A 23,235-nucleotide genomic window follows, 5' to 3' on the forward strand; every position below is an offset into this window, starting at 1 on the left:
GCACCCACCCCCGATCTAGATAGGGGAGCCCACTACATCCCAAGGAGCCACCCCAGCACTTCCGGCGCTACCAAGCGAGCATGCCCCTTGTGCCCCAGCTGCACTCGCAACGGGCCGAAGTGAGACCTTAATGAAAAGTGCTGGACCACCAGCACACACACACACACACACACACACACACACACACTTGTATTAATCTAAAGTACATTTTTTACTCAATTGTGTTGGAATAAAACTTCACCCAAAAAATCAGCAAATCGAAGCAGGTATTCTTTCTTGATGGCAAACTCATAGTGTGTGTCGGTCCACAGTCCACTGCTGCTTTCAAACACACACGTACACAAACACACACAACTTCTGTCCTGACATGTCTAAATATCAACAACTGTTCACTGACTTTGGTATGACAAAGCTTCCACAACAGCCTGGACTGAAACTGCTGATGTTTGGTTTTTACACATACGACATCAAATATCTTGTTTCTATGTAAAAGTGTGTGTGTACTGTAAGTTAACGTATTTATTTATTTATTTGTTTATTCATTCATTCATTCATTTGAACATGTACGAATGTACATGGGTGTATGTGTGAAAAGAGTTGCAGAAAGTAAGAGAGCTCTATTGATATGAGCAGACTCATGATGCTCACAGCCCAATGGGACATGTCAAATACAAATACTCACATCATCGGGTTGAGGTTCACTTCCAAGGAAATGCTGAGAAAGGTCCACTGGTAGACTCTCTTCAACTATATATTAGCATATCTGCAGATATAAGGAATCCCTGTATGGACAAACAACTCAAGATTCTCCAGGATCATGAACCCGGACATCCGTGCAAAAATAGGCCCAAAATAAAAATCCAAAATCACAAGTACGAGATATTTTTCACTCAGGTTCAACTACTGCCGCCATTGTCAAGAACAGGAATTCAATCCACTGACATAAATTTGTTCAAAGCACATTTCAGACAAACAATATATGTAAAAAAAAAAAAAAGAACATAGGGACAATAATTGACTGTGAAGTATGCTGTTTGGATTCTGCCTGTGAACTTATGACACTTATGACTTGCAATGCCCATAATATTCAATGGGTGGCTCTGTAAACCAGTTCATATTGCTCTGCACATGCTGCCTTGCAGAGTCCAAAGTCTACAATCACATCCCAGACAATTACACCTCCAGGCCTTTTAATGGCTTACACAACAAGCCCAAGTCCAGCAATATTATCGCCTCTGTGTGCTCATGTGAGAAAACAGGAAAGTGATAAGCAAAGAGTACAAGGAAGTGACAGTGGAGGGAAAACCATGCAAAAAATCTTAATTTAGTATTAAAATACATATTAAACACAAGACAAGGTGTGACTGTAGATGGAAAAAAATATGATCTCATAAAATATACATTGTGGATAAACCAAGAAAACACATAAACAAGCTGTTAATGTCTAAATAACTGTTCAGTTATCGTACATTACATGAATGGAGTGACATTTATTGTCCAACAAGGTTTCCAGTGCAGTATTGACTTTTAATCAGATACACAGGACAGATCCAATAATGCTCTAATATCCAAGCAGCCCATGTAAACTTGAATAAACTTTACTGTTACTTTAGAACTCACTATTTCTCCCAGTGTGCAGTATCCAAACCTTATCATACTAATACTAACCTTTTATTCAATTATCTTTCTTTTTTTTTGAGTTGAGTGTTTCTCTTTGTTTTTCATGGTCCCTTTATTCAACCAGTCAGACTTTATTTCTAATATTGCCCTGACAATGTGTGGGCAGGTTATACCCTGGACAGGTCACCAGTCCAACAACACTGACATCAAGGAGAAACTGTGACCAATTAACCTTACATGCATGTTTCTGGACTGATGGAGGGAACACGGGATGAGCACTGAAGCCCCACACAGCAGGATCCAGCACCAGACTCGAACTGCAAACACACCCTCACACTGTGAGGTCAGAGCAATGACCACCACACAGCCCCACGTGTGTGGGTGTCTATTAGAATAAAGTGAATAGGTATTAAAGGGACTGGATATGCCATTTAGAGAATGTTTTAATGAAATAGAGATAACTATACAATAAAACATAAACCCCATTAAATTCTGTTAAACTCTCAGTGACGTCAGTGGGACTTTCACGAGTTGACTGATGTTTTGTTTAGTTTTTTTCTTGATGTGATTTCCTTTGAAAGCCCTCCTTTTCCTTTGCAGCTCCTTCCTCCTCCTCCTCCTCCTCCTCCTCCTCCTCCTCCTCCTCCTCATTACGTGTTGACCGGTCAGACCTCCCCTCCCCTCCCCTCCTTCCCTCCCTGGGTCTCTTTCTCTGGCTTTTTCCAGGCTTCATGTCATACCACGGCTAATTCCTGAAATTCCTGCCCTCCTCTCGCTTCAAACTAGCGGCTCCAGGAAGGAGGCGAGGCAGCAGAAAACAAACAAAGAAGAGGAAAAAAAGAAAAAAAGAAAACGGAGTCACTTTTTGAATTTAAATTAAAAACACATCATATTCGTCCACCTGCCGGCCTGCTGATAAAGACTTTTTTTTTCTCTCTCTCTCCAGGTAAGCTGCGAACAAGTGCGCGTCGGTGCGTTTTTTTTTGGAAACGTTAGGTGCGTAAAAAGTGAAGTGCGTAAACTTTGTAAATGATGTGGATGCTCGCCGCGCGTTTCACCGCCTCGTCTCTGAAATTCGCTCTCTGTCCGGAGATAACATTCCTCAAATGTCTCACATTTCTCCGCTCGAATTCCGACATTTTCCCCTTCATTTGCTTCCAGCGGCTCGGACTTCCTGCGCCGCGCCGCGCCGCCGGAGCCGCGGAGTGTTTCTGCGGGGAAACGCGTCACAGCCGCGCGGTCAAACATTACCGCCAGCTGGGTGAACTTTTACATCCAAACCGTGTATTTATTAACCCGCGGGACTAATTGACACCCATTTCACCTCCCTCCTACTTCAACAAGTGTGAGTAGACGAGAAGCTCTGTTTATATTTCTGTGTTGAGATGTTTTGTTTAAAGTTAATTAAAGGGTTTACTGACGTATGATGTCATCATTGCAGGATGACGTAGTCACGTCGTTTATAGCAAAAGTTAAGAGTCCAAACAAATGTTTTAAAACATCTTTAATGTAATGCTTTAATATTTAAAAGCTGCCTTAAAGTTTTGGCTCGTTAACAAGCACAATTCTTAAAATGTTTAATATTTTTCGAAAGTAATGTATTACAAGTACTCACAATAAGTAGTTTTTCTGTATTTTTTTCTGTATTTTTTATAAAAATATTTCCACTTTTGTACGACAACTAAAATCTGATGATACTCCTGAGTAGTTTCAGTTTATTCTAAAATCTCTAACACCCAAAATACCTATTTTGTTTAATTCCATCTAGAAGGAAAATTACAAAGACACATTTCCCATATACAGACGTAATTACAAACCTAAACCCAAAGAACCAATACTTAGGATATTCTTTCAATACTTATTTCAATTAAGTAGTATTTAATCTTAACTGATGAAAAATGTACACTCTGTAAACTGCCCAGCTATTATAATCACAATCACTATTGGGTGCCCACAAACTGTAATATTATTTAAATCATTTGATATATATATATATATATATATGTTCACAAATGAAATTGATGTAGGGTAATACAATGAAGAAACAGACTTACATTATACATATTTTATAGTCAAGTAAATCAGACCCAATACCTGCCAACTGCAACCCTTCAACTTTTAGAATGTCTTTAGAAATAGTACTTTGTACATTTACATGAGCAACAGTACCTATATTGTAATCATCCACAATTTAACTGTTTAACCAATTTAACTTCCTTTCCTGTGAAAACAAGCTGCAGGTTGAAAAAAGGGCAAATGTAAAGACTTGAGTAACATGCAGATAGATTTTTTTTTTTTAAATTTCACCGAAAACATCACTGGTATCAGTAAATGTCAGTTTCATTAAATACTATGCGAAACAAAATCAGCTAAATAAATACATTTTTCGTAAAGTATCTGTCCTTAACGATCGTATTCAATAGAGATTCATGATCACAAAGGCATCAGTTAGTTTATTCAGTTGTTGTTGCAGCTGATTGAAGAGAAGTTCAGTTCAACTTTAAATTGTTTTGTTGTTTCATAGTTTTTTTTAGATGTCTTCTGAAACTGCTTCTGTAGGTGTAATATTAATGTACACATGTGTGTGTATATCAGTGTTTTTGGTATTAGCCCATTAAAGATTGGGATCCAGAGTTTTTTTTTTCTCATTTGAAGAGAAAGAAAATCTTGTTTCTTGATGCTTTGATTTGGTTTTAGATAAGGGGCCATATTGGAAATATTTATAATGGCACATTAAGAAAGTGCTTTTGTGTAAATAATAAAGTTTTAGAATGTTACATGATTTTACTTGTAGAATTTTTTTTTATTCTGCTTTGCCCTCTATTTAAAAAACAAAAACAAAAAAATATAACCAAGGTGATCTCATAGAGGACTAATCCGAAGGGGTTTCTGAGGAGGAAAATGTACCAAAACAAAATCAACTGTGGAGAGTGGCCTCTGTGCAAGTTTTCCTTTCGTATCGAGCTGCAAAAAGAAGTTTGAGCAGGACATGCTTGACTTTAACTGTCCTGCTCAACATCGGATGCGGCTGCTGCATGTGAGTGCATCGCTGTGTGAGCGCAGAGATAATATGTTGGTTGTCATTCCATTTCACTGTTTCTTTGTTATAAGGAGAATGGTAATCCATTTTTTATCTGGATGACTTTTGAAGAACAGTGTTGTTATATTTTTACTCCACTTGTGTAAAAGCTGCAGCTAAAAGGGGAAAACACATTTGATCTAAAATCATATTGGCTATGAATGTGTGTATTTAAAGAATACAAATCGTGGAGAGTTGTGAGTAACTTCATCTTAACCAGGATATGAAACCGTGCTCAGTCCATACACCGGCATCATTGGCCATTTTTACTTTTAACATTCACGGTGCAGGACATTTGTCTAAAACAGAGCCCCGTCATGTAGGATTATTATATTACTTAGCACTGTTGCTCAGACAGGGACGTCTGTAAAGGAAGAAGACAGTTTTTTCCCTTATATGAAACTCCTTAATCCGTTATTTTCACCCTCAATCCATGCTCCTCGTCTAATGATTACCAAAACTTAAACAAAGCATTGTTCACTCAATGAACATTGCAGACGTTGATTTTATGATCCTGAGTTAATGATTGGAGTTCTTGATCTTCTCCAAATACAGCACAGATTCACTGGAGAGCAGAGAAACACAAGGCATTGTGGTAGTAAGGCTGCAGTTTCAGCTGTAAAATGGTTTATCTTCTCAGGTAATGCATCGATATTCTCAAACAGCGGGTGAACTGTGACTTCATACTTGAAATGGTGCGTTCATTCTGCATGCTCAGTGGCAGTAATTGTACTGTGCAGAAGTAACCGTGCAAATATTTACTTTCACAAGAATGCAACGCGTTACTTTTGGTAGTTTTGCTCCCGAATTACGAGGCGGAAAGACTATAGAAATGATCTGTACGCTTAAAGGTACATCTACTGAGACAATGCTTAAATTGTACATAGTAACGTGTAAAGTTATCTTGTAAAAATATACTCAAAGTATATCTTACTTTATGACTGCATTTACCTGCAGCCCGTATAAGCTGTGTAAGATAAGAAGAAGGTAAGAAGAAGCAGTATTTCCCTTTCCTAGTCATTGGTAGCGACTTAAAGTTTTAAAGTAGCAAAGTAGATTACATTCTTTAAATTGTACTTCAGTGTGACCAAAGTTACACACTACAGCACAGTTTCTCAAAACGATTCTTTAATCACTGCAATGTGATGTAAAAAAACAACAAGGTTATTAAATAATGCACACTTTGTATTGTGACAGCGTTTGTCTTCATGTCTCTCTATTCCATAAGGAATTAATATTTGCATAATGCACATGGCTGTGACAGTATTTTACGGCTCTGCATACTTTCATATAATCTTTCTGTGCAACTGCAGAGTTGACAGAGTGAGTGTTTTGATCTGGCTTTGAGATAACCGACTGAAGGCCTGCCGGGGTGTGTGCGTGCATCTGAGTGTGTGTTACAGTGTCCTGCAGGGCAGCTGAGATCATTGTGTTTTCCACAGGAGCAACAGGTGGAATGGAGCGGAGCAACAGTATGGGGTGGGGGTGGGGTGTGTGTGTGTGTGTGTGGGGGGGGGCACACACACCTGTCAGAGCCTCCTCTGAAGTGCTTGACAGCCAGAGGAGTTTGGGTTTGTTCCAGGGCCTTGGTCCTGTTATTTTCAAGGCCCTGGCTTCACTGTTGTCTCAGACAGATGAATTATATTGTAACGTGAACTCTGCGGTCGTGCTGCTCGCACCGCAGTAGCGCTTGTGTGTGCGGGTGGAGGTGGCGGGTGCCGAGAGGTGGAGGTGTTAGTGTGGGTGAATGAGTGGAACAAGAGAGGGGAGGTAAGAAGTACGTGAAGGTGTGTGAACAACAAGACAAATCTGTGTGTTTCATCCCTGTTTTGGAGTGTACGTTTATATGTGTGTCTAAAGTTGCCCTGAGACAGGTTGGTTCACTTCTCAGCAGAGGAGGTTTTTTTTTTTTTTTTTGCTGTGCTCATCCCACATAGCGATCATTCCTCCTGCGCTCGCACGAGAAAAAGGAATAATGCCTCAGATATGAGCCTTGTAGAACAAAGACTTTGCACACAGCCCTCGCTTCCCTTTCGACTCAGCACCCGCAGCTCTGTAGGTGTGGGTGGGTGCATGTGTGTGTGTGTGTGTGTGTCTGTGTTGTCCATTTATTCCTGCCCATGTGATGGATCTTTATGTTTGGATTGTTGTTAGACTGAACTCACGGATCCTCTTCCCTTATAGGACAGAGGCCGAGTCTCAAAGAGTTGGGACTGTCCCGTTTCTATAACGGTGAAACATGTTTCACTCCGAGTAGGAAAAGTTCTAGAGTCTAGAGTACCCGCTTCACATTCAAGCAGTCACACACATTTACACCTGCTGGCTGTTTAGTACAACCACATTACTGACCGCTGGCGAGACGACTTCAGGGGCTTAACATTCTCTGTGTTATTAGCGTTATTAGTTTGCTTTTATTATCTACCAGCCATTCTCACAGTCTTGCATTTCCAGTGTGCGTTTACATGTTCAGGTTAAAGCCAATTAGGTATCCAAACAAATTTTAGAGCGAATACACCGGAGGTACAAGGAGCAAAACCTGGAGGAGCAGCTAAAAAGTACAGATATGAGGGCTCACCTCTATTAGTTTACCACCAAGTGGAAATATATTAATGTCCAGTTTGTGTTTAGTTTTTTTATTCACCGTGCTATCGTTGACTAAGTTAATTATCTTTTGTCGAGAGGGTGCACATGTATTCTTCATTCTTCACTTTAATAATAAGTTGCATATGTCCTCCTGCTTCCATTGAATCTTCAGCGGCGTCAGTGGCTCAATTCAAAGAGCAGAACTGAATATTTTGGCTTTGTCAGTATTCACAAAGTGCATCATTGACCCCCCCACCCCACCCCCCCCCATGGAAATTTAGAAACATTATAAATCTGATTGACAGAATTTAAAACTAATGAGAATTAAAGGGGACACACAGAGTGGATTACAGGGTGTACTGTGCTCCCAAGTGCTCACGATAAACCTGCCTGCCTTATCTTTTTTTTATCTATCTCATGATCTCATTAACATTTAAGTTGATAGGATCCACTTTGGTATGAATCTAAATTAGCGTGTTTGTTTTCCCCTTGAATCTAAATGATTCGTAGCGTAGGTGTGGTCTAAGCACTGATGTTACCAATGTATTATCAGGGGTTGTTTCATTTGTAAACTTCTCGGTAAAAAAACAAACAAACAAACAAAAAAAACAGCGAAAAACAGGAAGTAGGAGTGAATCTGAACTGGAACGTTGTGGATTAACTGATAAATATGTAAAGTAATGAACAGGTTCAATGATGGTCCTAATGCAGTGGAGTTTAGCATTATTCAGTCTGCATTCAGGTTTCATAAAGAATTGTTTTCTCTCTACGTCGTCTCGTGAAATTAAATCTGTAAGATGCAAAACCCACTGCTTTTGCATGCGCTTTTGCCTATGTCTATGTCTTCGCTTATGTGTTTGCAGAGTCTGGAGCTCGGGGCTTGTAGGCTGCTGCTGGTGGAGCAGCCCAGGGGGACTCAGTGCCGGAGCACGTGCTCTCAGCAAAAACCCGACAAAACAAACTTGTTCGCCGCCGCGGGCTCTCGCTGCGACGTTTATTTGCATCACATTGTCTGATCCCACACCGCTGCTTTATTTTCTAAATGCTTTTGCATTCCCGGCATGATTAGCAGAGGTTGTGACCACTTGAGCACACACACACACACACACACACACACACACACACACACACACACACACACACACACACACACACACACACACACACACACACACACACACACACACACACACACACACACACACACACACACACACACACACACACAGAGTGAGTGGTAGCACGTGTTGTGGCCTTTTGGATTTCAACACAAATATTTATTCCAGCTTCAGTGTGTTTTGTGTTTTGGTGTGCAGCCTTGTGTTGGGCTTGATGCCAATATCAACACGCTATAAAATTAAACCGATCTGAAGCAGCTCGGTATCACATTGGTTCCGTGAGTATTTGGCCTGAAGTAATGGACAAACACATATTTGGATCTGGGGTTGGCATTCAAAGCCAAATCTGTGTCACCAGCTTCACTAGTTTATCATTCTGAGGAGGTCTTTAAGGCTTTTCACCGAAGCCACTGAGTATAAACATCAGAGTGAAAATCTTCCTATCCACTACGAAGCAAAGACATGAATGACCGACTCTAAATTCCTTAGAAGCCATTCATTGAATTTTTGGTGGGGAAATTTCCTCCTGGAACCAAAGTAATGGGCCAAATGTGGCCCGAGCCTCCCAACCCACCTCTTACGGGCTTTACCTCCATTGTGAGAGAGAGTTTCTTACCCACAATTTCAGCGAGTTCTTCTGAGTTTGGCAGTTGTGCGAATGGGTTGTTGGGGGGGGGGGGGGCAGTCGGAGGGTTACGTGGCCCCCTGACCGCAGCACCAGCTGGGGGATTATCCCGTTGAGCCGATCCAGAGAAGAGGGGCCACGCCGAGGGTGGATGGGAGACCGATAAGGAAAAGAGGGGGGGTGTTGTGTTTTAAGGCATGGCTTAGGTTAATTAACCTCTTGGACATTATGAGCGAGGCACAGAGCTTCACACTAATGGTTAAGGGCTGCCACGGATCTCACAGTGGCCTGCAGTGGTCCCGAGCAGGAGTTGCTCAGAGTTTGAAGTCAGTCACCGTAAAAACAGAAGCAATGGTGCATGGTTACTTATTTTGGAAGGTTTTGTTGCGATTGTAATAAAGTTATCAGCTCACTCCTCTGCGATTTGTCGACTCGTGGTTAAGATCAAAGGAAAACAGAAACCAGAAATAATTACACAGGAATTTCAATTAGAGGTGATGAAAACAGTTATACGCTTCGTTTCAGTTTATATCGGTGGTTTAAATTTGCTTCAGTTCCCTACAAAAAAAGGTCAGTGACATTTAAGTAAGAATTTATATAAATGAAGGTGAATTAAAAGTGAGATTTCTTTTTTGCGCAGGAGTTTTACACAGTTCAGTCTGTGTGCGCCTCTTTATTTGAGATCTAAGGTGTTAAAGGCGTACATTGGTGCAGACTTTCACAACCTCTCAGGAGAAGACCTGTTAACAAGATGATTCTGAACAATGTCACACTTTTAGCGTGGGGTCGGCTCTGATTTTTCAAGGGTCATCTCCAGTTCAAAAGGTAGGATTTTCACATGTTTGTTGGCTTTGATTCCCCGGCGGCTGGGATATCCCCACATCTGCTGAATTATCTGAAAACAGCGAGGGAGGGAAATGTATCTCCTGTTTATTGACACAAACTACTTCATCAGCCGACCTGAACAAAATACATCACGTAAAATGAAGTGAAGCAGAGTTGTTCCCGCTCACACATTTACAGGGAAACTGGTGGAAATAACTCGATAATTCTCACTGCACGCTGCTTGTCTCACCTCAAGTGGTGAATTTTAGGATGATGGATTACTGGGTGATTTTTTCCTAATACATTTCTGCACCTTGAAACCCTGCAGCATTCATTACGGTGTTGCTTTTCATTTTGTCTTCCACAACTTCTACAGCAGACATTGTTTGACATTTTTACGTGTTAAAAGATTTGAAGATGAAAACCCTGTCGATGTTTAGCTCAATCATTTGAAAACACCCGTTGTTTTTTTTTTTATGTGACTTTTTTTGTTGTTGTTTTTTTTTTTTTCAATTTCCCAATGTCTGTTGGTGTGTTGGCGTTTTGCGTAGGCTCGAGTTTATTTTATCCCCGAGTATATGTACATCTGCTCATACGCTCATGTGAGATAGAGATGAGAATAGGCGAACTGGCCGGACGCCTTACAGGAAACATTGTCGAACATCAGGGGGGCTCAAAGGAAGCATGAGGAGGGGAAACCGCACCGGCTGGAGAGTCTTACTCACTCCCTGCTACACATTGACTCACTCACCAGATCACTCCTATCAACCGCACATTTTAAATCCCGTGGACTCCTCACACATAAACACACATGCACAAACACACTATGTTTTTATTTCTTTTGGGTGAAATCCTTTGATAACCTGCAGACTTATCCTCACCTTATTTACCGCTTGTTTAATTGTAACCTTAAGAGTTCGACTTTAAAACTACTCTTTAGGGGCGTAGTTTTTGTTGTCTGCACAGTGATGTGAATCCTATCTGTAACTGTTGAATCTGGACGATGTCTGAGTAAGAATATTATATATATATATATGAGTGTGTAAATGTGTGTTAGTGATCTGTCAAGACATTATACGGGCTTATATATATATATATATATATATATATATATGTATATATAACACATTCACACACTCACACGCAGGCACCCACTCACACACACTGATGTAATAGCTGGTGCTTGTCTTTGTTTTTCCCTAAATGGACATGGAGGTCTCTAAGTTACACAGTGGCAGGAAAACGCTTCATGGCAAACAAAAACCTCAGCTCGTATTGACTCATGTGTTGGCGGTTTGTTTTCGTCCACATGTGCTTCTATTGTGGCTGTTTTCCCTCTTTCTCCAGCACGTTTGTTGAGGGGAAGAGGTGGAGCTGATGTCTGTCTTGTTCTGTGTAAGCGATGTGTGCACATCCTAAACAAATTGGAGTGACGAGAAAACAGGATGTGAATCTGTTGTAGGTCAAACATTCCCGCTCTGTCAGCCTTCCCCGGATGGCTTGTTTATCGTCAGGTCCTGAAGAGCCAATGCGACACCAGGTTAATCAATTTAATTACTCAGCTTGTTGGCATGATGCTCCAACACCAAAAGCAATGCATGAACATATTAATTACAATCGGAGCTGAGGATTTTAATAACACGGTCAGTTTATAGCACTGGTGAAGAAAGGAGCAACCTAAAAGCCCCCCTGGCCTCAATATCCTGGTATGATCCTCTGTGGCATGTGTATCTAAGTGTGTCCTAGGACAATGATCCATCTTTAATGCATCCCATCATTTGTTGACATCACGCTCCTCCTGTGCGCCTCTCTTTTCTTCCAACACCAGGAGTCAGTCTCTTTTTTAAATTTTTTTTATTGTCTGCACTAACCTCACTAAGGATCTTGGCAGCCTCGGTTTATGTCAGGGTTAGTAGATTTTGACCTTACGTGATCTTTTATGTGGTCGTCTTCACACACTTTCTTTACCTGCCCAAAATAAAATGTAAGGTTTGGTAAGACGATAGATAGTTGGTGGTACTGGTACCTGATAGGATGCTGTCTGGTTGTGGGAAGGATGTCTGGGCTTCTTTGCTCTCCATAAAGCCAAAACTACCCTCTCTCGTGATAGTTTGATTTCTTTAACCGAGGTTTGGATCCTGGTTGTGGAAGCAAGAGATTTCTGCATAAAATATAGCCAAGTGCAGTTGAAGTTACATTGACTTGCTGTAGTGACCCCCTGTAGAGCAACAAGTTGGAACAGGTTTATCACAGATTGCTCTTTGAGGGATATTTTATGTCCTTGAGAAATCAAGAAGGCAGGAGATCAATACTCACGGTGACATTTGACATTTTCAAATAGTCTACATGAATATGAACTGCCGGAGCCATATTATGTATTTGTCTGTTAACCAAAGGCTACGTGCTTCTTATGATGCAAAGAGTATTTTTTCAGAGTTTCAGAGAGTTGTTCAACCTGTCTCTGCTGCTGTTAATTGCTTCAAAAACAATGCATTTTTCTGTTTAGTACATATATATATATATATAAACTACAGGGGTATAAATGACTGTTGGATGAGGTGAATAAGGGGTAGGAGTAAATAAGCTTTGCTCCTTCCTACTCCTTTTCGGATATGTTAATCCATTATTTTATATTTAGTTATCTGTAACTTTTCTTTTTTTTTGCTTTTGTTGCTCCGTTATGTATCTGTTTGTTTATGTTTTTATTTAATTTTTTATTTTGTTGTGGCACCCACATATTCGAAATAAACTTTAAAAAAAAGAAATATTGAAAATTGACTTTGAAAAGGGGTCAGAAACACTTTCCCGTTGCATATTTGTTTTGTCAATCCTATAATCCACAAAATCTGAATGAACCCACTGCATCAAGAGGGTTAAAAGAAAAAAAGTAAAATGAAAAATATGTACAGTATATCTGGTAAATCTAATTGTAAGAGCATTAGGTCAATTTAATCTCTTTCTCTGTTTGTCTCCTGTCCTGCCTCATGCAGAACCATCATCACCTTCATCACACTTGTGGATATCGTACAGACCGGTCTAATTCCTGTGGCAGCATCCTTCCTTCACGCCGTCCCCTGCAAAATCCCAACCCTTCCTCCCTTTGCTCTGTGGTCATCTTTTCATCGTCCCACCACGTCTGCAGAGTGGGTGCCGGCTCCCTCCCCCAGGGGTGGGAGTGATGAGCTTGGGGACGGTCTCGACAAACCCCTGGAGAATGATGCAGAGGGCGTGTGGAGCCCCGACATCGAGCAGAGCTTCCAGGAGGCCCTGGCCATCTATCCACCATGCGGCCGCAGGAAGATCATCCTCTCTGACGAGGGCAAGATGTACGGTACGCCCATCTTTATTGTCGTAATATGTGCGTATTGTTTTCTGGCTGAAGGACAGAAGTCCTGAACTATGGGCGAAGGCGGGGTACATCCTGGAGAGGCCACTAGTCCATTACAAACGCCACACAACAACATTCACACCTAGGGGCAATATTATGTCACCAATTAACCTCACATACTGTACATATTTTTTTACTGTGGAGAGAAATATGAATACCTGGAACACACCCACGTACACACAGGGAGAACATGCAAACTCCACACAGAAAGTATTTGAACTCGTGATCTTCTTGTTATGAGAGCTAAACACTACACCACTGTGCACCCCACTTCGCCCTATGACATTATGTTGGCTTGAATAAATAGATACAGAGGAGGATTTTTTGTGAATAATTTGTTATGATAACAAAATCCATAGAGTAAAAATGGTCTCAACAATCTAGCTCTTTACCTGAAAATTTCCACTTCATTCTTTACATGATAACACAGTTTTAGACATTTCCACTTTCTCAGTTAGTCTATTCTTTGCCTCAACATTTAAATGTTCTTCCTAAAATGCAGCAACATAAATATGTAACCTTTTTTCTTCCGTTTTTTTATGATTCTGTCTTCTTAATAAACTTCACCTACGTATGTGGTCTGACATACTACTACCCCCCCACACACGCACACATGTTCATGTTTCACATCACTGCTGTTTCCTGCACAGCTGTCAGCTCCACTTGGTCTCTTAACACACAGTATGAAGGCATGATGTGTCATAAACGGACGCAAAACACCCTGATCACCGCAGTTTCCACACACACACACACTAATGACAAGTAAGCCTTCTCAACTTATATGAAACTGAGGATGAAAACAAGAGACTGACACATTAAAAAAAACTGTAGCCAAAAAAACACAAGCTGAACATTTGTACTCAAGAGCCCAAACAATGGCAACAGCCACTGCCCACACACACTGTTTGTGATTCACCAGCATGGACGCTAAAGTTGTCGGTTCTTCCATCAACAAATAGGATTTCATTTTGCTTGGATTCAGTACACTGCCGTGAGATCATCTGTGCGTGTGTATTTTCCACTGTCCTATAGTAATGATTTCAGATTGATGTATATTTATATCGCTTTCCTTTGTGAATCTTTGGCTAATATCATTTTCAGAGATGTGCTGTGGAGATGCCGCCACAGTGTTTTGCTGAGAGATGTTTGTCGACAGATGGTTCAGCCGTCGGGTTTCCTGACTGCTTGATAGTGGATCTGGTCAGTGGAAAACGGAGTGGACGGAGATAGTGGCAGTTTCAGACAGCCTCTGTCATCACCTCGTTTTGTCATCGTGCCAGACAGCTTCTTTAACTGTTAGCTTTGCCTAGCCTAGCTTAGAGACCTATTGAGGTCACGGCCATCCTCTGATCAACACTCAAACCCTTATAAAGCCTGTAATAACAGTTGGAGGGGGCAGAGGAGGGTGGGGGATGCATGCCTCGCTCTGTGTAATGGTGATGGGAGGGGCAGTGGGTGGCAAAGGTGGTAGGGGGCTGGAGTTTTTGACAAGGAAACCACAGAGGTACCCCTTAGTCCCCGTGGCGGTCAGGGGCAGGTGATGTGTACCAGGGAGTGCGTCGGCTTGCCAGGAATGGCATGTGCGCTTGAGAGCCCGGGGGTTCAAGGCAGCTTGGCTGTAACCCTAAACCAGAATAGACGTTTACCCTTTGAGCGCCTGGAGGGGACGAGGAGGGGTGGACAAATAAACACCAAGGTGGACAGTGCTTCCTTGCGTGGCCGTGAGGCGCAGCCGAACTCGCTCACACCTGTCTCCACCCTGCGCTTGGCTATATTTGTATTTGAAAGTAAGAGAAGTACAGGTTGTGTTTTTGTTCGCTGCTCTGTAGTTTGATTTACTACCCTCATATCTCTTTGTCTCAGACAGCCTTTCTTTGTCCTTTATGAACAACCTCTGCTCTGTCAGTTCGTCTGTCTTTCAGTTCGCCCCCAGCTGCTCCACAAGTTCAACCTGACAGCCTTGTGGCAAATCCGGATTTATGACTTGAGAAAATGAGGCAGGACTGAGCCTGTGCGTGGCCCGCTTTGCCCTCGTTGCCCCTAAACAGCCAGCGTGGCCCTTCCTTTGCAGTCCTCATAGCCCCCATGGCTTCCCTTCATCGCCATCCCTGAGGTCACCAGTGGCCAACAACTCAAGTCATTCAAGCGACCACAATCAATGCAAAGCCACTTTGAAGGTCTTTAGTGTTGTTAATGTTGTTGAAGTGCTGATGGGGAGCTCTTAAATCAGGTAGCCAAATCAAATATCAGCTGAGAATATTTAGAAAGCCATACATGAAATTGTGAAGTGTTGCCTTGATGGTTTTTTGCAATGTTATTTAGTCTTGTTGCGCTGGCTAATTGTGGATGCAGAGACAAAACAAAACTAGCAAAAGAGCAAGGTGTCTGTTGGCTGAGAGCGACATGCTCAGAATTTCAGGTTGAATTCCTCTTGAAGGAATGAATGCCATTCCTGTGAAACAATATGATATTGAGTCTCTGGGCAGCCAAACAGAGGGAATGTGTTTGGGTCACCTTCTACATTGTAAATTCCTTAATTGGATGGAATGTCTTTACCCCACATTCTGAGTATATTTTCAACATTTTCTTTCCCATAATGCTGCACATTGCGTTGAACCTCACCCCCATTACTCAACAGACCTATTAGCTCGCTTATTAGGGACGGTGTCACGGATATTGTGGCGGTTATGTGCTCCGGCGGTAATTCGACATGCATCTGCCAAGGAAAACATTTCCTGCCTTGTGCGGCTCTCAGCGAGGGACGTGCCCTGTGCTCTGTCTGAAGGCATCATACTGCTCTAATAGAGAAAAAGTCCAAAACTAAAACCATTGAGCTGACAGTTCTCACAGGAGGAATGTGCCCTTTGGAAATACAATTGCCTTTCTTATTTATTTTGCTATTTGCACGTTAATTTATTTGTTGTTTTCAATATATCGTTTTTTTTTTTGTCATTTAGCAGCATTAACTCTTGCAGCTGTTTAGTTTCGTCATACTGGATTTCCTAACATCTGTTGAAGCAGCATATTTCTCACAATTAGATGCATCTTACTTCCTGTGAAAAGAAGAAACTTGTGCCATTAGTGTGGACAAACTCAACAAAGTACCGCTGAGTTGTGGCATGTTTTTCCGTGAGTTCAGAATGAAGGATAACCAACCAATGAACTATGCTCCCACTGTCTGGTGCAACGTCTCAACCCATGCTGGTTTAGGTCAGGCGATGCAAATATGTTTCTGTCTCAAGTCATTCCCATTAAGCGTATGATTCAGTGGAAAGCAAGAGCGAGTCCTCACCCAGGCTTGAACTTTGACAGTGGGGTGAGAGATTCACGACTGACCTTGACTCGCTGACCTACTGAAGCTTTTTGAGGCCTGTGCTTTTCCCATCATGCCTTAGTTCTCTGTTTGAGGAAGTACTAGGTTTTTTAGGACTAATGGTGAATAATCAAATTGAACGTAAGACTACTGAAAAAAACATTTTCTTGATGTACTTCACTGGAGAAAATTTCAAATGAAGCGATCAAAAAGAAATGGACTTAATTGGGTGGTTGTATAGCCAGACACTGTACCTGCTTCATTTTCTACGCTTCCACGAACGCAGTACTCAAATAGTTGGGACGATGTGTAAAATTTGATGTGCTGAAATCCGGGTGTGTTTTATGAAACCTATCAGGTGTTTACAATAAAAGTGCCTTCACTCTTCAGCCATTTATAAACTAATGTGGTGTGAATATCTGAGAAAAATTTGCTGAAAATGTGCAAATCAGAGCTTTTTTTTTTTTTGCACATTTGACATACATTTTAAATTACTTCAGAATATTATCTTTTTATTGTCACGTAAGATCGTCTATACTTGACAGTTATCTATTTTTGCGGTATCCACGTCAAGATGTAGAGGGTAGGTTTGCAAATAAAAATTTGCTGGCCTCTAACTGGCCAGCTCGACTTGCAGTGTATTTCAGCATGTCAGTCTTTCCTTAAATTGTATTTTCTCTGCTACCACTGGATCTGTGGAACGATTTTCAGAGGCATATTTTCTAAATTTTTTGGTCTTGCGTGTCAATCGATACCATGTACAGGTAATATGTGACTTGTGTTTGAACCAAAAATCTATTTGCGGCGGATGTCCAATCTGTTTTTAGGGTAGACTACCTTTTGTTGCGGGGGGGTGTCACATGGACAAAAATAAGTACCATATTTAACCGCGACTCTTAACTTGAAGCTCTGGGGTTTTAATGCTCTAGGGTTTTTGAAGCCTCCTGGGGATGGCGAACTAATAAAACTTAGAGGCTGCTCCCTCTAAAAAGGAGAGCAACGGAGAGTGTCAATCAATGCTGATTTTCATCTGTGCAACAATGCCTCTGCTAAAATCACTAACTGTAGTCATGTTACACTGTATATTGAATTTTTGTATATTAATTTGACAAACAGGACATCGGGTCATGTTCAAGCAACAGATGCAGGACCTGGTGCAGACCCGTCAGTATATTGGAATGTCAGGAATGCACTGGGCTGAGAGCTGAGAGAGAGCGAGAGAGACACTGGGAGGAAGAGAGAGATCATATCAGGCGAGTGATGACCGCAGCCTAAGATTTATGACTGCAGGCCCAGAGGTTGACGTAGAATGGGACGCTGCAGGAACCTTCTCTGACCCTATCCACCTCTCCCTCACTCCTTCCCGCAAGCCTGAGGAAGAGGTGGATGAGAAAAATTATTATTATTTTCTTTTTTTTTTTAATAGGTAAAGTACAATGTGGATTTATGATGATTGGGATTATGTTGAGTTTCGGGAGGGAAACTTTTCTTTTATTGTGAAGATTTTTGGCTTAAAGTTAGCGTAGTCCACTCCAGTTTTAGTTCAGTATTATATCAAACCCCAACTGTCAGGAGGGAGGACGAAGCAGTCGGCTTCCTCCATCTATCCATCTTTTAAACCATTTTCCAATTTAGGGTTGTCAGCGAGCGATGGGTGAAGGCAATGTACACCCTGGACGGATCGCCAGTCTATCACAGGGCAAACAGTGAGACAGACAGTCTGACACACACACACACACACACACACACACACACACACACACACACACACACACACACACACACACACACACACACACACACACACACACACACACACACACACACACACACACACACACACACACACACACACACACACACACACACACACACACGCACACACACTGAAAACGTGTCTCCTGTAAACCAGCTTGTGATTTTCATTTGTGGCCACAGAATGTCATCCTGTGTGCAATAACTACAGGGACAATATCAAATTTAAGTCTTTGCGGAGGAAGGACAACTTGTCCAGGCCTGGTTTGTGGTAAATATCAAGTAACATCACAATAGTTGCAAATAAGCGCCATGAAGGGTTGGAGCCAATCCCAGCTTGCTATGGGCGAGGGCAGGGTACACCCTGGACAGGTCACTAGTCCATCACAGGTAAGAAAGAGAGACACTCACATCTCCAGATAATTTAGAATTACCAGTTTATTTCAGATACATGTTTTTGTAATGTAAACCAGAGTTCTGGGACAGGCACACACAGAGAGCGCAAGCAAACTTACACAGAAAGGCTAATGACTCAAACAGTAGATATTCTAACTGTGGGAGGGCTGAGCAGGACAACATGTTACGCTGACTATCGTGGGCCTATTAATTTCATGGAGTATCACATTAAAAAAAATGATGTCAGTGATTTATTTGCAGTGTATGACATCAATTTTAAATATGGTGTAAGTGAATCACTGATGATATTGATGAACAATTTAGTTTTTCAAAGGTGATAATGGAAAGGGAGAAAAGCACTCATCACTGATCAACACTCAGCTTTCTAAATTTCATGTTCGATGGCAGTTACCAAGTGCCTCTGGAGTAAAGTCAGTTTCTAGTCCAGTGAAATGAACAAGTATTGAAGTTGCCTCCATTTGAAGAATCTGTTTTACGTCATACTTTTCCTCAGTCGTAACATGATAATATCAAAACATTTACAACCTATAAGGTTTGAATCCAAGCAGGATACTTTGAACTCTGGGAAAGCCTGCCTTTGCTTCAACTGCATCACTTTTCATGCCCTTAGGTTTTTTTTTTTCCAGAATCAGATTCCCCTCCAGACAAGTGTGTGACTGCCGGCGGTGCGATAAACAACATCAAACTGCAGAGCAGTGGGTGACGGTATAAAGTTCCTCCCGACTTTCCTGCTGCCTTGGCTGGCACAGGTTCTCTGTCTGAGCTGCTCCTTTTGGATATCATGATCTCATTGCTGTGTGACTGAGTCGCCGCTCTGATCTCATGGGTGTGTTGGAGGGTATTTTTGAGGGGCCCTTCCCCAAGCACACACACAAGGAGTGGCCGTGCATCTGATACATGAACATGAAGCAAAGGATTTTTTGACATCGTCTTAATGAAGTTGTTTCATGCTTGAACTGTGTCCCCTGTACTTTAAAGGCATTACCAACATGTTGCTGTAGCTTTACTCTGTTGGTGGCTAAATAGTTTCATTATCAAATTTCTGCAAAAAAAAAACCCTTTTCATCCCATCTTGCCTGGGAGGAATTTAGAATTCAACATCCAGTGTTTTCATACTTTCACCTGATCTGCAGTGAACGTGGTACTTTTTAAATTGTTCATGGTTGACAGCAGTTTGAGTCCAAAGACGTTTTGCAAATCCGCAACTAACAAAAGGGTTTGTCAATGAGAAGTTAAAAGATGGACCCCTGAAAAAGAATTTCCTTCGTGTGTGGGTGTGGAGACATGCTCACACATCTGTGTCTACTGCTTTGAAAAATCCCAATTGGATGCACAATGTACATTTACTGTACAGTGAAATAAGATAAATCGCTTCAAACTGGAAGGGCTTGCTGCTGTAATGTGAGGAACTCAATACATAGACCTTAATGTTCATTTGAGGTCAAGTACTGTGAGGACTTTGACAAAGCTCTCTTTTCAAGAATTTGATTGCTGGGAAACGTGGAACTTTCCTAATCCCCGGGGAATTAAAGAAATATGCATTTAGGGGCTCAAACAATCGTCCTGCGAGTGCACCTCCTGATAAACACTAAACGGATGAGGAGTCACAGGCTTGAAAGGAAAATAAGATTGAGACCGAATGAATGTTGCCAGTGTGTGTGTCAGGAAATGTTTATATCTCAATGTGTGAATGTGACAGAGGAGCACTGGTTTACAACGCAGGGTTTAGGCTGCACACACACACACACACACACACACACACACACACACACACACACACACACACACACACACACACACACACACACACACACACACACACACACACACACACACACACACACACACACACACACACACACACACACACACACACACACACACAGAGAAAACATTTTTTCCTCTTATACCAATTTAACCACGTCTGGTTCATGTGTTTAGCCGTGGTGGAATCTTATATTTCTGTTGTAGTTTTAGTAAAAAAGCAACTTAATGATTCTCTATTGGACGTCTGAGATGATCATTTGTTCTTTTACTACAACTTGTTGGTCCAGCTGATCCCACATCATAGCGTCTCATTACTGCAGGCTGATCTTGAATGTACAATTAGTGCCAGTGGGATTCACCCTAAAGTCCTACGTGATGGCAAGTCAAAGTCAGAGTTTCCCCGGTTAGATCTGGATTTGGGGGCCTTTGTGTTTGCAGTTTGCATGTTCTCCCTGTGAGTGTGTGTGTTTTCCCCAATTACATCATGTTTCTTAACACATTCCAAGGACCTAGATGTTAGGTTAGGTTGATCTATGCCTGTAAATTGGCCTTCGGAGTACCTGTGATTGTTTGTCTCTTTTTGTTTGCCCCGTGATGTGTGATGTGATCTATCCAGGGTGTTCCCTGCCTTCCCTCCAGAGTCACCTTGAATCAGCTCCAGGTCCACCACGATCCTGTGATGGTGAAAGCTGGTATTAAAGATTGATTGATGGATGGATGGATTTTCCCTGAAGTGTGGGTCTCACTTTACAAAAATCTGAACAGGCTTGTCCACTTGTTAGCCAATTTAGAGCTGGCGGTGACACAAGACAATTTTTCTGTCAGATGGAGAGGGCGACTGTGAGTTTAAGTCAGTGGTTGTCAAAGTGTGGGGTGGACCTCCTTTTGGGGCGCCGAGAGCTCCAGGGGGGGAACAGGCAGCAAGGGAAATCTTGGGTTCAAGATAGATGCCTTTTCCATATGTTTTCTTAATGACATTTTTTAATAAGAAATAAATGGAACTTCAATGTTTTATCCAGTCATATATTTTTTTAAATGAATTTATTGGATTAGTGACATCAGGGGATGATTTGAGATTACTACACTCACTGTTCAAGCTTGTATGAGATCCGATGATGGCCAAGGCCAGGTATAAGTGAATTTTCACAAATTATGAATTAATCATAAATAATTTGTAATGTTTCAGCACACAGAATGACAGATATATACAGTATGTGGAATAAACACCTTATTAAAAAATCTCTTCTTACATAAGCGCATATATTTTCTACACTTAGCTTTGTGAAGTTGTGTTCAACTCATCTTTTAGAAAACACTTTGTATACCTGCCAGGATATTTAATGACTTAACTTAAAAATCCTTTGGTAGAAAACTGTCCTGGTCTGTTGTTTCTCTTGTGCTTTATGGAAATAAATGGTTTCTCATAGCACACAAAACGTGATCACTTTTATTGGCAGACAAAATGTCTGAAGAGGTTTCAGAGAGGTATCAGATTTTCTTTTATAACCAACCGGACTCACCTGATTGGTCGGTGTCCTGAGTGTTGTGAGGTCTGGCCTGAACATCACTATGTGAGAGGAAAATCTGACGGGTTTGTACCAGGTTGTGTGTCGTGACTGATCTGCGTGTTAATTCACATGGAGATGTCGTGCCAAGAGAAAAAGGACAGTGTTTAAGAGGTGGCACAAAGTTTGGCAAACTCTTGTGTGACACAGTGCGTGAGAGACCTTTTGAGTGACAGATTCACTGTGTGACCGATCCTGCGTGTGCATATTGTGCCTTTTTCTCAGTGCTGTAAGAAATGAAGCGCCTGTCCCTTAAGATATACTATTTTAATGTAAAAGTTTAATGTTTTCATTTCTTTTCAGACTTAATTCACTATTCTCTGTTTTATATATACAAGTCAATGTCACTGAATGTTTTGCTTTGCTAAAATATCAGTACAGTGGTGGTGCAGCGGCCTATAGTGGCTAGAGAGGCGGGCTTTTTATCTGGAGTTCGCAGGTTTGATCCCCACAGTGAACAGGCCACCACTGTGAGTCCCTGAGCAAGACCCTTGACCCCCGTCAGCACCACAGAGCGCTAAACTGTGGCCGCCCACCGATGGGTCAATTCAGTCAAGAAATTTCCCCAAGGGGATTAATGACGCATGATGAGTTCTACTTGATTATAATAATGTATATATTCTCTTTAAGGAGGTTTTGAGTGGTTGTGGCTCAGTTGGGCAAGCATGTTGTCGATGTTGATACTGAATCCCAACTTGCTCCTAGTGGCTGTTGCCATTGCTGCGTTTAATTTTTGTTTTCGTGTTGCCATTGTTGCCACAGTGGTGAAAATGCAGCACAAAGACACCCGGGCTTCAATGCTCCCTGTTAAACTAATACCTATCTTGGGAGATGCCTGTTGTCTCTCTCTTATCATTAAATTGCAATCTTGGTTTGGAAAAAAAAAGGTGAAAGACTCCATCTGACCGTTGCCCTCCAAAGTAACTGGAGACTTTGGTTGGGAGGTGGGGAACAAGCTCAAAATTTACTGCAGGCGTAAAAGCATATTCCATAAACATTGACACACACACCAGCTGCCTTGCGGCCTCACCAGACTGGTGCTCTGGTCACTGGACTGTGCTGTGTCTGTCCTGAGTCCAGTCTGAGGATCGCATGGCTGCAGCCTCCACCTGCTTTGCCAATGTGACCTGTCTGTCATCAGCGGCAGCATACAGACACGCACTCTCTGTGGAGATATGAG

The 23,235-nt window shown here is 41.8% G+C and overlaps 1 protein-coding gene across 6 annotated transcripts in view; it reads left to right on the plus strand.

The window, feature by feature from the left end:
• Positions 1 to 2,272: 2,272 nt before the first annotated feature.
• tead4 (TEA domain transcription factor 4) overlaps positions 2,273 to 23,235 on the plus strand; it is a 37,985-nt gene continuing 17,022 nt past the window's right edge. For 2 of the 6 annotated variants that reach the window (XM_080474871.1, XM_080474872.1), the window contains exons 1-2: positions 6,328 to 6,469; positions 12,841 to 13,181. In XM_080474871.1, coding sequence (XP_080330997.1) covers positions 6,447 to 6,469; positions 12,841 to 13,181 — 364 coding nt within the window. In that variant the 5' untranslated portion in view covers positions 6,328 to 6,446. Of the gene's footprint in view, positions 2,567 to 2,781; positions 2,966 to 6,327; positions 6,470 to 12,840; positions 13,182 to 23,235 lie in introns of those variants that run through there. The other 4 variants (XM_080474875.1, XM_080474873.1, XM_080474874.1 and 1 more) reach the window with 4 other exon arrangements.

Source organism: Lipophrys pholis, assembly GCF_963383615.2.
Source record: "Lipophrys pholis genome assembly, chromosome: 11".
Lineage (NCBI taxonomy): Eukaryota > Metazoa > Chordata > Actinopteri > Blenniiformes > Blenniidae > Lipophrys > Lipophrys pholis.